The 16,024-nt window shown below is 46.8% G+C and overlaps 1 protein-coding gene across 1 annotated transcript; it reads left to right on the top strand.

Annotated features, from left to right (window-relative positions):
* Positions 1-829: 829 nt before the first annotated feature.
* On the top strand, positions 830-14,210 carry LOC147108891 (delayed-rectifier potassium channel regulatory subunit KCNS1-like). Its single transcript, XM_086005838.1, is given in 3 exon segments — positions 830-2,498; positions 2,501-2,638; positions 13,347-14,210. Coding segments are annotated over 3 exon segments (1,455 nt in total). The 5' UTR covers positions 830-1,649; the 3' UTR covers positions 13,815-14,210.
* The last annotated feature ends 1,814 nt before the right edge of the window (positions 14,211-16,024 follow it).

A 16,024-nucleotide genomic window follows, 5' to 3' on the forward strand; every position in this document is an offset into this window, starting at 1 on the left:
CCACTTGTGGGGTCGACCAAAACCAGGGGCCATAAATACAAGACAGTCACTAATAAATCCAATAGCGAGTTCAGAAGGAACTTCTTTACCCAGAGAGTGTGGAACTACAAAGAGTAGTCGAGGCGAACAGCATAGATGCATTTAAAGGAAGCTAGATAAACACAGGAGAAAGGAATAGAAGGATATGTTGATAGGGTGAGATGAAGAGGGGTGGGGAGGAGGCTCGTGTGGAGCTTCTTCTTCTCAGGCAGTCCCTCGGAACCGAGGATGACTTGCTTCCACATTAAAAATGAGCTTGCAGGTGACTGATTAGTCCAATGCGGGACCTACAGTCTCTGTCACGGGTGGGGCAGACGGTGGTTGAAGGGGCGGGTGGGTGGGGTGCTTGGGTTGACGTGCGCTCCTTGCGCTGCCTGCACTTGGCTTCCGCTTGCTCCCGGCGAAGAGACTCGAGGTGTTCAGCGCCTTCCCGGATGCTTCTCCTCCACCCTGTGCGGTCTTGGGCCAGGGATTCCCAGGTGTCGGTGGGGATGTTACACTTTTTCAAGGAGGCTTTGAGGGTGTCCTTGAAGCATTTCCTCTGCCCACCTGGGGCTTTCTTGCCGTGCCGGAGCTCCGAGTAGAGCGCTTTTTTGGGAGTTTCGTATCGGGCATGCGGACAATGTGACCCGTCCATCGGAGCTGATTGAGCGTGGTCAGAGCTTCGATGCTGGAGATGTTGGCCTGAGCAAGAACACTGACGTTGGTGCACCTATCCTGCCAATGGATTGGCAGGATCTTGTGGAGGCAGCGTTGGTGGTACCTCTCCAGTGCTTTGAGGTGCCTGCTGTACATGGTCCATGTCTCTGAGGCATACAGCAGGGCAGGTATCACTACTGCCCTGTAGACTATGAGCTTAGTGCCAGGTTTGAGGTCCTGGTCTTCAAACACTCTCTTCCTCAGGCGACCGAAGGCTACACTGGCACACTGAAGGCGGTGTTGGACTTCGTCGTCGACGTCTGCCCTTGTGGAGCATAAACACCAGCACAGACCAGATGGACTGAATGGCCTGTTTCTGTACTATAAATACTATGTAATTCTATGCCTTTCCCAGCGATCTCCATTGTATCACGGTATGGTACGGCAGCTGTAGCTCCCATGACCGGAAAGCCCTGCAGCGGGTAGTCAAAACTGCCCAACGCATCACCGGCACCCGGCTACCGACCATAGAACATATATATCAGAAACGCTGCCTACGGAGGGCACGGTCCATCATCAAAGACCCTACCCACCCCAGCCACAGTCTGTTCGCCCTCCTACCATCTGGAAGACGCTACAGATGCATTCGCACCCATACGACCAGATTTAGGAACAGCTTCTTTCCCAGCGCTGTCATCCTACTGAACTCCACAAATAAACACTAAAGCCTGCACATCTGCCGATGCACTTTATTATGGTCATATTTATGCTAATATATATGTACAAATGTATGTTGAAATGTTTAAGTGTCCTAATCCAAATTGTACACTCTCGGGAGCCGCAAGCCTACATTTCGTTGTACTGCACTTGTGCACTAACAATGACAATAAAAGTTGATTTGATTTGATTTGATTTGATTAATATCTCTCTGTCCATTCCCAGGTTAATACGGATCCGCTCTATTGGTTACCATGGTTAATGAGACATTCCGAACCTGGGATCCTAAGTTCGAGGATCAAGCTATTAATGTGAATGTTGGAGGGCTGAAGAGGAAGCTCAGCTCCAGCACCCTCTCCAAGTTCCCCAACACTAGACTCGGGCAATTGTTGACCTGCGACTCGGAGGAGTCCATTCTCCAAATATGCGACGATTACGATGTATCAAACAGAGAATTCTACTTTGACAGACACCCAGGGCTTTTCCCGTACGTCTTAAACTTTTACCAGACTGGGAAGCTGCACATGATGGAGGAACTTTGCGTCTTCTCGTTTTCGCAGGAGATCGAATATTGGGGCATCAACGAGTTCTTCCTCGATACCTGCTGCAGCTATCGATACCACGACCGCAAGACCGAGCGCAGGCGCAGAAACTGGGACGAGGAAAGTGACATGAGTAGCATCGACACTTCTCCGGATGAGATCTCTGATTTTAACCGCGACTTGCTGAGATTCCGCGGGATGAAGTATGGGAACTACAGGAAGCAGCTCTGGTTGACATTGGAGAATCCGGGCTACTCCATCCCAAGTAGAATCTTCAGCTTCATGTCCATCAGTGTGGTGTTAGGGTCCATTGCCACCATGTGCATTCACAGCATGCCCGAGTACCAGATCTTGGATGAAAACGAGGAAGAGATCGATGACCCCAGGCTCCAAATCGTGGAACACTTCTGCATTGTTTGGTTCTCCATGGAGGTCTGCTCACGGCTGCTCCTGACCCCCAACCTCAAGAGGTTTTGTTTTCACCCGCTCAACATGATTGACATCGTTTCCGTGCTACCATTTTACTTCACTCTGCTGGTTGGTCTGATCTTTGGCCATGCAACTAATCTGGAGAATCTGGGGAAACTAATCTGGAGAATCTGGGGAAGGTGATTCAAGTCCTCAGGTTGATGAGGATTTTTAGAGTGCTCAAGTTAGCACGTCACTCAACAGGACTTCAGTCATTAGGAGCAACCTTAAAGGTTAGAATGGGGCTTTTCTAATCGTTTGATTTTTTCTTTTCAATTTAATGCTGATTGAGAGGTCAGATTTCCTTTGTGGTTTCTAACCCATGAGGAACCAGTTTGAAAATACTCAAATAAAGATCTTTAAGAAAGATAGGGACCTCAATCTTTTCTATCTATGAGGGGGTCAAGGCATCAGAGATCAAAGACACTTCTATGAGGAACATAGGAGCAGGAGGAGGCCATTCAGCCCCTCGAGCCTGCTCCGCCATTCAATAAGATCCTGGCTGATCTGTACCTCAACTCCATCTCCCCGCCATTGCTCCATATCCCTTGATAGTAGGGTTGTAGATAAGGTAAATCAGGAAAAGAAATGACAAAGCTTTGGTGTACACAATGTAAGCATCATGAAAGATTGAACAGGCTGGGGCTCTTCTGGTGACTTGATAGAGGTCTTTAAAATTACGAAAGGGTTTAATAGGGTAGATGTAGAGAAGATATTTCCACTTGTGGGGGAGACCAAAACTAGGGGCCATAAATATAAGATAGTCACTAATAAATCCAATCGGGAATTCAGGAGAAACTTCCTTACCCAGAGAGCGGTGAGAATGTGGATGTCATAAATCGAAACTTCTACAAGGAAGTACTACTGAACGGCCAGCTGAGGGCGCCGTCCGAGGAGTATAACTACCAGGGCGTGAGCCCAGCTTGGCCAGAGACAGTCTGGAAACAGGAAGCTAGTGACTACTAACTAGACCTCCATGTTTTGTTACAAGTCGATTAAAGCCTTGCTTTAATGTACAACCAAGTGCGTAGTGAGTCTTTATTACGTCAGTGGAACTTGCTACCACGGGGAGTGGTCGAGGCAAATAGAATAGGTGCATTTAAGGGGAAGTTAGATAAACACATGAGGGAGAAAGGAATAAACACCGGCACAGACCAGTAGGGCCAAATGACCTGTTTCTGTGCTGTACATGATCCACTTCAGCATAAACATAAAAGGATTTCAAGGCCATGGAGAGGGCACAGAAGATATTCACTAAAGATGATCCCAGGGATAAGAGGCTTTAGTTATGAGGAGATAGCAGAGAAAATGGGTGAGCAGAGAAGGTTAAGAGGAGATCTGATAGAGATATTGAAAATTAGGAGGGTTTTTGATAAGGTAAATCAGGAAAAACTATTTCCACTAGTGTGAATCAGTAACTAAAGTGCATATGTTTAAATCATCATCATCATCACTAGGGGTTATAAATATATGATAGCCACTAATAAATCCAATAAGATATTCAGGAGAAACTTCTTTACTCAGAGAGTGGTGAGAATGTGGAGCTCCTGACCACAGGGAGTGGTTGAGTTGAATAGCAGAGAGGCATTTAAGGGGAGCCAGATAAGCACACGAGGGAGCAAGGAATAGAAGGATAAGCTGATAGGGTGAGATGAAGCAGGGTGGGAGGAGGCTCGTGTGGAGCATAAACACCGGCACAGACCAGTTGGGCCGAATGGCCTGTTTCTGTGCTGCACATTCTGTGTAATTCGATGTAAAAGATCAAAGGGGAGAGGTTAGGGGGAGAGCTGTTTTTTGCATTGAGCGTTGTTAGAACAAGGAATTCCCTACCGGGATGGAAGCTGAATCCATAATTTAAAACAAAAATGGATAAATATTTGCAAAAAGAAAATTTAAAACATAAAGAGCAGGCGAATGGAATTAAGTCATCTGTTCTTTCAGAGAGCCAGCACTGGAACGATGGGTTGAATGGCCTCCTTCTATGATGTAAAATGATATGATGCAATACAGGTAGACTATCCTTTATCCAAAAACCTCGGGACCAGCCGTGTTTCGGTTTTCGGAAAATTTCGGATTTCGGAAGGTATTTTATAAGACTGGGAAATTTGTCGGGGGTGGGTCGGCGGGGGGGTCGGCGGGGGTCCGCGGGGGGGTCGGCAGGGGGTCGGGGGTGGGGGTCGGCGGGGTCGGCGGTGGGGGTCGGCGGGGGGTCGGGGTCGGCGGGGGGGTCGGCGGGGGTCCGCGGGGGGTTCCGCGGGGGGTCGTCGGCGGGGGTCGGGGTCGTGCGCCACTCTGGTCATGTTGTGCGCACGACTTACGCTGAACGAAAAAACCTTCGGTTTTTAGAGGGTTTCGGTTTTCGGAAGTTCAGATAAAAGGTAGTCTACCTGTACAACAACAATGCAGTGGGTCTGGTAGTGTAGTGGTTATGCTGCTGGACTAGTAATCCAGCAGGCCTGGACCAATCCAGACAACAACTGAGTTCACATCCCACCATGGCAGTTTGAGAATTTTTGAATTCGGTTTAAAAAATCTGGGAATTAAAAAACTGGCATCAGTACAAGTAACCAGGAAGCTGTCTGAATGTCGTAAAAACCCAACTGGTTCATTAATGTCCTACAGGGGAAGGAAACCTGCCGTCCTTACCCAGTCTGGGCCTCGATGTGACTCCAGTCCCACACCAACGTGGTTGACCCTTAACTGCCCTCTGAAGGGGCCCAGCATTGTAACAAACCACTAACCGTCGCGATTACCAATGAATGCCCACCACCAGCTTCTCAGGGCAAAAATATGCCGGCCTTGCCAGCGACACCCACATCCTGAGAGTGAATTCGAAAAAAACCCAATGTAGAACAATAGAAGCAGAATTATTTTGCCCAGCTGCACAGTACCACAAATACATCAATAAATGCAGAATGTTATAGTGAGGAAGAAACAGAATTAGCACTGAGATTCATACAGGGCCTTATCACATTATTGAAACATTGCAAAGCGCTTCATAGAAACATAGAAACATAGAAGATATGAGCAGGAGTAGGCCATTTGTCCCCTCAAGCCTGCTCCGCCATTCATTGAGACCATGGCTGATCATCCAAATTCAATACCCTGTCCCTGCCTTCTCTCCCTATCCCTTGATCCCTTTAGCCTTAAGAAATATATCCAACTCCTTCTTGAATATATTTAATGAATTGGCCTCTACTGCCTTCTGTGGTAGAGAATTCCACAGGTTCACCACTCTCTGGGTGAAGAAATTCCTCCTCATCTCAGTCCTAAATGGCTTACCCCTTATCCTTAGACTGTGACCCCTGGTTCTGGACTCCCCGACCATCGGGAACATCATCACATAATTACGTTATTTTTTCGAGAGCACTGACTGTTCCATAGGCGACCATGCAATGTCAGCAATTTACGACCAACAGAGATGAGATGAATCACCAGTTCATTCTTTTTTTTGGTTGAGGGAGGAATGCTGGCCAAGAGACCGAGAGAACTCTGAATATGGTGCCGTACGAATGTTGTGTCACCCTGGACAGTGGGTAACACTCTCGCCTCTCTGAGTCAGAAGGTTGTGGGTTCACAGTCCCACTCCAGAGACTTGAGCACAAAAATCTAGGCTGACACTCCCAGTGCAGTACTGAGGGAGTGCTGCACTGTTGGAGGTGCCATCTTTTGGGTGAGACGTTAAACCAAGGCCCCGTCTGCTCTCTCAGGTGGATGTGAAAGATCCCATGGCCACTATTTTGAAAAAGATCTGAGTAGTTCTCCCTGGTGTCCTGGCCAATGGATGCTAATTGTTTTTGTTGAGGGGTATTTGTTTGTTGGGAGAAGCTTGTACAACCCTGGCACCAGGCCAGAAGAAACCAGCGTTACGCCCACTTTGATGACATCCCGAAGTGCTGTTACAGCCAATGAAATACTTTTTGAAGTGTAGTCACTGTTGTAATGTAGGAAATTTGCACACAGCAAGCTCCCACAAACAGCAATGTGATAATGACCAGATCATCTGTTTTAGTGATTTGGTTGTGGGATAAATATTGGCCGGGACACTGTGGCAAACTCCCCTGCTCTTCTTCAGATAGTACCATGGGATCTCTTGCATCTACCCGAGAGAGATTGGCCCAGAAATTCGGGTCCCAATGCGTGAGTATGCATGGGGTACTCATGCATAGGCCCAACGAAAGTGCCAGTTTCGTGCATGCACTGCGCATGCGCGGGAAACCGGAACTTCCGTTCCCTTGAAAGAAGGGGTTGACAGGTGGAACGCGTGCGCCGGAGAGGCAGCGCGTGTGCATCGAATTTACATTTTTTTTGTAGGTTTTCCCGGGAGGGTAAGTCTCCAGCAGTTACACTTTTAAAAAGCAGGCGCAAGGCCTGCTTTTAACAAGGTAAGTGGTGAATTAAGTTAAATTAAAACATTTTTTCCACAGGTTTATTATTTTTAAATACTTTAAAGAAATGTAAGTTTATTTTTAGCCCCGTTAGAAAATGTAATTAAGTTTTTCAAAAATTTAAATTATTGTTTAAAATAGTTATTTCATGTAATTTATAGTTGTTTTAAAAATGTGATGTTTTTTAAAAAATTTATTTGAAGTTTTAGGGCTTATAGTATTTATAGGTTTGACAGCTCTTCCTGTCAAACTTATGAATGAAGCATTCCCTGCTACCATTGGCTCTCCATGGCCCACGTGATCCCAGGGGACGCTTTGAACTAACTGCGCCCCTGGGATACGCAAGCACTGCGTGCCGGCAGTTGGAGGAGACCCAGGATCGGAATCCCACGCGGGCCCACAGCTCAACGGCCGGCGCACTAGGTAAGTGCAGGTCGGGGGCTTGCACCCGCAGGAAGCCCCCGACCCAAATTTCTGGGCTATTATGCCTCATCTGAAAGACGTCACCTCTGACAGTGTAGCACTGAGAGTGTCAGCCTAGACTTTGTGCTCAAGTCTCTGAGTGAGACTTGAACCCACAGCCTTCTGACTCGAGAGACAAGAGTGCTTCGACTGAGCCACAGTGAGTTACCATTTGCATGTGATATGAAAAGGTTTTTATCATTTCAGAAACTGTACCCCAGTACAAATCGACACCTTCAAAAGAGGAGGAGATGTATGGAGGACAGGAAAAGAAACCAAGAGGTTAGGGAATTGCAACATGGTCATAAAAAATTACCAGAATTTCACCTCTTGTAGACTATTGGGAAGACAGCCATGTGTGCGGGAAGTGTATCCAGCTGCAGCTACTGGCAGACCGCATTGTGGTGCTGGAGCTGCGAATGGATACATACTGGAGCATTCGCGATGCTGAGGTCTTCATGGATATCACGTTTAATCAGTTGGTCACACCGCAGGTAAAGGCTGCACAGGCAGAAAGGGAATGGGTGACCAACAGGCAGAGTAGTAGGCGATGGCAGGTAGTGCAGGGGTCCCCTGTGGCCATCCCCCTTTCAAACAGATATACCGCTTTGGATATTGGTGAGGGAGATGGCTTATCGGGGGAAGGCAGCAGCAGCCAACTTCCTGGCACCGTTGGTGGTTCTGCTGCACAGGACGGGAGGAAAAAGAGCGGGAGAGCTTTAGCGATAGGGGATTCTATTGTAAGGGGAATAGATAGGCATTTCTGCGGCCGCAAATGAGACTCCAGGATGGTATGTTGCCTCCCTGGTGCAAGGGTCAAAGATGTCTCGGAGCGGCTGCAGGGCATTCTGGAGGGGGAGGGTGAACAGCCAGTTGTCATGGTGCATATAGGTACCACCGATATAGGTAAAAACCGGGATGAGGTCCTAAAAGCTGAATATAGGGAGTTAGGAGGTAAATTAAAAAATAGGACCTCAAAGGTAGTAATCTCAGGATTGCTACCAGTGCCACGTGCTAGTCAGAGTAGAATTAGAAGGATATTTCAGATGAATACATGGCTAGAGGAATGGTGCAAGCGGGAGGGATTCAAATTCCTGGGACATTGGAACCGGTTCTGGGGGAGGTGGGACCAGTACAAACTGGACGGTTTGCAGCTGGGCAGGACTGGGACCGATGTCCTAGGGGAGTGTTTGCTAGTGCTGTTGGGGAGGGTTTAAACTAAAATGGCAGGGGGTTGGGAACCTGTGCAGGGAGACAGAGGAAAGGGAAGCAAGGATAGAAGCAAAAGACAGGAAGGAGAAAAGTAAAAGTGGCAGTCAGAGAAATCAAGGGTGTAAATCAAACATGGCCACAATAAATAATAATTCTAAAAGGTCAAAGTGTGTTAAAAAAACAAGCCTGAAGGCTTTGTGTCTTAATGCGAGGAGCATTCGTAATAAGGTGGATGAATTAACTGCGCAAATAGATGTAAACGGATATGATATAATTGGGATTACAGAGACATGGCTCCAGGGTGACCAAGGCTGGGAATTCAACATCCAGGGGTATTCAATATTCAGGAAAGACAGGCAAAAAGGAAAAGGAGGTGGGGTAGCATTGCTGGTTAAAGAGGAGATTAACACAATAGAAGGATATTAGCTCTGATGATTGGAATCTGTATGGGTAGAGCTGAGAAATACCAAGGGGCAGAAAACGTTAGTGGGAGTTGTATACAGACCCCCAAACAGTAATGCTGAGGTTGGGGATGGCATTAAATGGGAAATTAGAGTGTATACGGGATGGTTTCCTGGACCAATATGTTGAGGAACCAACTAGAGATCAGGCCATCTTAGACTGGGTATTATGTAATGAGAAAGGATTAATTAGCAATCTTGTTGTGCGAGGCCCCTTGGGGTGGAGCGATCATAATATGATAGAATTCTTCATTAAGATGGAGAGTGAAATATTTGACTCAGAGACTACGGTCCTGAATTTAAATAAAGAAAACTACGATGGTATGAGGTGCGAGTTGGCTAGGATGGATTGGGGAACGTTACTTAAAGGGTTGACGGTGGATAGGCAATGGCAAACATTTAACGATCGCATGGATGAACAACAGAATTTGTTCATCCCTGTTTGGCATAAAAATAAAACAAAAAAGGTGATTCAACCGTGGCTAACAAGGGAAATTAGGGATAGCATAAGATCCAAGGAGAGGACATATAAATTGGCCAGAAAAAGCAATGAACCTGAGGATTGGGAGCAGTTTAGGATTCAGCAAAGGAGGACAAAGGGATTAATTAAGAGGGGGAAAATAGAGTATGAGAGTAAGCTTGCAGGGAACATAAAAACTGACTGTAAAAGCTTCTATAGATATGTGAAGAGAAAAAGATTGGTGAAGTCAAGCGTAGGTCCCTTGCAGTCAGAATCAGGGGAATTTATAATGGGGAACAAACAAACGGAAAACCAATTAAATACATACTTTGGTTCTGTCTTTACAAAAGATGACACAAATAACCTCCCAGAGATGTCGGGGAACATAGGGTCTAATGAGAGGGAGGAACTGAATGAAATCAGTATTTGTAGGGAAATGGTGTTAGGGAAATTGACGGGATTGAAGGCCGATAAATCCCCAGGGCCTGATAATCTACATCCTAGGGTACTTAAGGAAGTGGCCCTAGAAATAGTAGATGCATTGCTGGTCATCTTCCAAAATTCTATAGACTCTGGAACAGTTCCCATGGATTGGAGGGTAGCTAATGTAACCCCACTATTCAAAAAAGGTGGTAGAGAGAAAACGGGAAATTACAGACCAGTAAGTCTGACATCGGTAGTGAGGAAAATGCTAGAGTCCATTATAAAAGATGTAATAGCAGAGCACTTGGAAAACAGTGACAGGATTGGACAAAGTCAACATGGATTTACAAAAGGTAAATCGTGCTTGACTAATCTACTGGAATTTTTTGAGGATGTGACTGATAGAATAGATAAGGGAGAACCAGTGGATGTGGTGTATTTGGACTTTCAGAAGGCTTTCGATAAGGTCCCGCATAAGAGATTAGCGTGTAAAGTTAAAGCACATGGGATTGGGGGTAAGGTATTGACTTGGATAGAGAACTGGTTGGCAGACAGGAAGCAAAGAGTTGAAAAAACAGGTCTTTCTCCGAGTGGCAGGCAGCAACTAGTGGGGTACCGCAGGGATCGGTGCTAGGACCCCAGCTATTCACAATATATATTAATGATCTAGACAAGGGAACTAGATGTAATATCTCCAAGTTTGCAGATGACACAAAGCTGGGTGGGCGTGTGTGCTGTGAGGAGGATGCCGAGAAACTCCAGTTTGATTTGGACAGGTTGGGTGATTGGGCAGATGCAGTATAATGTGGATAAATGCGAGGTTATCCACTTTGGTGGCAAAAACAGGAAGACAGATTATTATCTGAATGGCAATAGATTGGGAGAAGGGGAAGTGCAACGAGACCTGGGTGTCCTTGTGCACCAGTCGCTGAAGGTAAGCATGCAGGTGCAGCAGGCGGTTAAGAAGGCAAATGGTATGTTGGCCTTCATAGTGAGAGGATTCGAGTACAGGAGCAAGGATGTCTTGCTGCAGTTGTACAGGGCCTTGGTGAGACCACACCTTGAGTATTGTGTGCAGTTTTGGTCGCCTTATCTGAGGAAGGATGTTCTTGCCATGGAGGGAGTGCAGCGAAGATTCACCAGGCTGATACCTGGGATGGCAGGAATGACGTATGAGGAGAGATTGGGTCAATTTGGCTTTTATTCGCTGGAGTTTAGAAGAATGAGAGGGGATCTCATTGAAACTTATAAAACTCTAACAGGACTGGACAGACTAGATGCAGGAAGGATGTTTCCGATGGCGGGTGAGTCCAGAACCAGGGGTCACAGTCTAAGGATAAGGGGTAGGCCATTTAAGACAGAGATGAGGAGGAATTTCTTCATCCAGAGAGTGGTGAACCTGTGGAATTCTCTACCACAGAAGGCAGTTGAGGCCAATTCATTAAATATATTCAAGAAGGAGTTCGATATATTTCTTAAGGCTAAAGGGATCAAGGGATATGGGGAGAAAGCAGGGGCAGGGTGTGGTAAACCACTGTTACCGTTCACAACCGTTCACTATTGTTACACTGTTGTTATCACTGTTTACACTGTTGTTATCGCTACACAAGGTTACCTCTTGCCACGCACACTGCTATACCTGGGCTTACCTCAGCTGACTCTGCCCATGGCTCCGCCTGCTTGCCCAGGTATAAAGGTGACCGCTTGGCTAGTATTCTCCCTTGTTGGAACCGATCGCCCACGAGGGTGGGCTCTGTTATTTAGCCAATAAAAACCTATAGTTACTATCTTAACTCGTCGCTTTTCATGGAATGAATTGATAGGTATATCACAGGGTACTGAATTTGGATGATCAGCCATGATCTCATTGAATGGCGGAGAAGGCTCGAGGGGCCGAATGGCCTACTCCTGCACCTATCTTCTATGTTTCTATGTAACAGTGCTCTAAATATCACATTTATTAATAAGCACTACTCTATTATATGTTTCCACTTGTGGGGAAGAGCAAAACTAGAAGCCATCAATAAAAGATAGTCACCAAGAAATCAAATCGGGAATTCAGAAGAAACGTTACCCAGAGAGTGGTGAGAATGTGGAACTCGCAGGGAGTAGTTGAGGCGAATAGTATAGATTAATTTAAGGGGAGGCTAAATAAGCATATGAGGGAGAAGAGAATAGAGGGTTATGCTGATAGAGTTAGATGAGGAAGGATGGGAGGAGGCTCGAGTGGAGCATAAACACCGGCATGGACTGGTTAGGTACGAATGGCCTGTTTCTATGCTGTATATTTTATGTAATTCTATGCATATAAGAATAATACTTATGTATTATGAGCTATATTGTTATGCTATACTATACTGCTGCATATATTATAAAGAAATAATGGGAATCCCAATATCATTGTAAGTATTGATAAACTGCAATATAGATACATCGCATTAGATACCTCAAAGTTATTAATTTTCTTATCTGAGGACACTTGCTTTACTGTAATCAATCCAACTCAATGTTCTATCACTGGATAAAGGCTTTCTATCAAACAAGCACCAATTAAATTAAGCTTTAAAAGACCTGTAAATAGAGAATAATGGGAGCGAATTACCAACTGGAATCTAATCGTAGGGTTGGTGGATGAGATACAGAATAATATACTCAGGAGTCAATTACAGGCTGGAATCTAATCAAGGAGATAAGATTGTTTGTGTGGAGAATAATGGACGACTGTCAGCATTTATAAATATATAAGTTTTGCATTTAGTGTGTGTTCATTTTATAGTGTGTCAAAAGTATCAAAAAAGGGTTTCTTCTGGCCTGGAGCTTGACTGACAATCATCTCCCAATGAACAAACGCCCCTCAACAGAGACAATTCGCCTCTAAATGACCTCAGGAATTACAGCAACTAGCCTTGATTAAAGTAAAGGGCCAGGCCAGACTAAGCACAGCGTCACCTTAGCAGCAGAATAATACTTTGTGTGTCACATGGTATACATCTCCTGTCATTATAAAATAATGTATCACCCAACTTACCATGGGCAAGGACACGGGGCGATCTGCTAGTGCAACATAAATAACACAATATATAAAGAGTATATAACACAACAGCAATATATGCTACACTATATCAATCACCTCCAAATCCCCCTCCAAGTCACACACCATCTTAACTGGGGCATATATCGGCCATTCCTCCATCGTCGCTGGGTCAAAATCCTGAAACTCCCTACCTAACAGTACGGTGGGAGTACCTTCACCACACTGACTGCAGCGGTTCAAGAAGATGGCTCACCACCACCGTCTCGAGGACAATTAGGAATGGGCAATAAATGCTGGCCTTGCCAGCGACGCCCAGATCCCATGAATGAATTAAAAAAATACAATTAAAAGTCTGCTCTAGCATGTGCCCAATTTTAAAATCGAGGTATCTCAGACTTGGTATTCTCTATACCATCTTCTACCAGCCACGTCCTACAGAAGGTCTCATGGTCCATCGCTATGACTCCATGGTACTGATGGTTCTTTATTTCTGTTTTAAAGCACAGCTATCGGGAGGTGGGGATCCTTCTGCTGTACCTGGGCGTAGGGGTCTGCGTCTTCTCCGGTATGGCATACACGGCTGAGAAGGACGAGGACGTTGGACTGGACACCATCCCAGCCTGCTGGTGGTGGGGCACGGTGAGCATGACGACGGTGGGCTATGGGGACGTGGTGCCCATCACCGTGGCGGGCAAGCTGGCTGCCTCGGGCTGCATCCTCGGGGGTATCCTGGTGGTGGCGCTGCCCATCACCATCATCTTCAACAAGTTCTCCCACTTCTACCGGCAACAGAAGGCACTGGAGGACGCCGTAAGGGGCAGCCGCCTGGAGGGGAAAGGGACGGGGGACGGGGGAGAGTGGGAGGAGGAAGTGTCGGAGACGGGGGAGGGGGAGGGGCAGGGATGGCTGGACGACTGGGGATTGAGAGACTCCGACAGACCGGAGAATGAAACACCAACCGCGAAGTAAGACTGTCTGAGGGACAGAGAAAAGTTTTTTTTTAGAATCTATATTAGATTGCAGGGCTTTACCAAGGAGGATTCTGAATGAATGAGGACTGTTGTCAAAAAGAAATCCTTATAATTATTATATATACACTCGCCTCAGCCACGGCCCTCGATCTATCAAGAAGAGATTCCATCTGTGGTCTGGGAGCAGCCACAGTGTCGAGGGTGTGGAACAGTTACCGACGCCACGATCTGTTCCTCTTACAGCTTAGCATCGCCTTGTGTCAACTCTACACCAAGAGGTTAAACCCCCCCGCCATAAACATGACGTCTCCTTCATCGTCACCAAGCCCACCATAACGTGTTTGTTGTCCATTGGTTACAGCAATAATTGAACTGCAACTCAATCACGCTAGTCTTCAACTGGGGGCCGGCAGGGGCGGGGGGCGGGGGGGGGGGGGAGGTGTGGAAATCCTCAATTGGATCTTTAGGCTTTTAAACCAGCTAGTGCTACAACAACAACAACAACTTGCATTTATATAGCGCCTTTAACATAGTAAAACGTCCCAAGGCGCTTCACAGGAGCGTTATCGGGCAAAGTTTGTCACCGAACCAGATAAGGAGATACTAGGACAGGTGACCAAATGCTTGGTCAAAGAGGTAGGTTTTAAGGAGCGTCTTAAAGGAGGAGAGGTAGCGAGGTTTAGGGGGGGAGTCCCAGAGCTGAGGGCCCAGACAGCTGAAGGCACAGCCGCCAATGGTGGAGCGATTAAAATAGGGGATGCTCAAGAGGCCGGAATTAGAGGAGCGCAGATATCTCGGTGGGTTGTAGGGCTGGAGGAGGTTACAGAGATAGGGAGGGGCGAGGCCATGGAGGGATTTGAAAACAAGGATGAGGATTTTAAATTGGAGGCGTTGCGGAACCGGGAGCCAATGTTGGTCAGCGAGCGCATGGGTGATGGGTGAACGGGACTTGGTGCGAGTTAGGATACGGAGCAGCAGAGTTTCGGATGAGCTCAAGTTCATGGAGGGCGCAAGGTGAGAGGCCGGCCAGGAGTGCGTTGGAATAGTTGAGTCTAGAGGTAACTAAAGCGCGGATGGGGGTTTGAGCAACAGTTGAGCTGAGGCACCATAAAGAAAGACCGACTCCCGGAGCGTCAGAAACGGAATTCTGCAATCACCTGCATGGTGAGAACATGATGAAGCATAAAAATATAAAAGGCCATTTAGCCCATTAAGCCCAACCCTCCCACCGAGTCCACGTACATCTTATCCCTTCATGGACCCCCCCCCCACCCCTCACCCCCCTCCTCCCCCACCCCCATTTAATCCATGTGAGAACATTCAGAAGAAACACTCTCTGATCCCCAAGATCATCAAACAAAGCTGCAAAACATTCAGCCAATCTTCTAGCTCTGTTATTCCAACCTGACCTCCTGATCCCCACAGATAACCTCTTCCCCCCCCTCACCGTTGGAAAAAATAGGGTGCTGCCATTGGGGGATCGTTAAAACCGGGGGTTCGTTATGGGCGGGTTTTGCTATAGTGAACTTATAGCCAAGGCGGGATGGTGTGTGTGTGACTTGGTGGGGAACTTGGAGGTGGCGGTGTTCCCATGCACCCGCTGCCCTTGTCCTTCTAGGTGGCGGAGGTCGCGGGTTTGAGAGGTGCTGTCGAAAATGTTGCATGTTAGGACCCTAATAGCCAACAAAACTACTGGGCATTATTGTTATCACCCAATCCCCAATTACCGCCCCCGCCCCCCTGCTTGGTTTTCTACTTACTGGAGTTGGAATATTGCTGGTTTATTCCGACGCGAATAAGAGCACATTTTCTGTGATTGAGTTGTTTCAGGGGTTGGAAGTGAAGGGGACAAAATAAAATAAAGGGGAGAAAAAGACCCTTGTCTGAGAGGATCAGCGGTGTCTGAATGTGTTGGCCTTTGCCGGGGGGGCTTCGGGGAGGGACAAGATCCGCCAGGGGGTCCCTGCACCTGACCACAACTCAGCGTCTCCACCATAGTCAAGCCGTTTGCCAATACTCTTCACATTCAATTCCAGGACCGTAAAACTGTACAATTGGTTTCCTGTCTCCGTTCCCCCGCACACCCCCTCCTCCTACAAGCTAAAGGCTTTTAAAACCCAAGTTGACGTCACCTAACCACTAATTGTTGATTTATCTCATCATTTTTATAGTTATAGGGGGTACGGTAGCATAGTGGTTATGTCACTG

This window comes from Somniosus microcephalus, chromosome 13, assembly GCF_052327205.1.
Source record: "Somniosus microcephalus isolate GS21.2 chromosome 13, FLI_Smic_1.0, whole genome shotgun sequence".
Classification (NCBI taxonomy): Eukaryota; Metazoa; Chordata; class Chondrichthyes; order Squaliformes; family Somniosidae; genus Somniosus; species Somniosus microcephalus.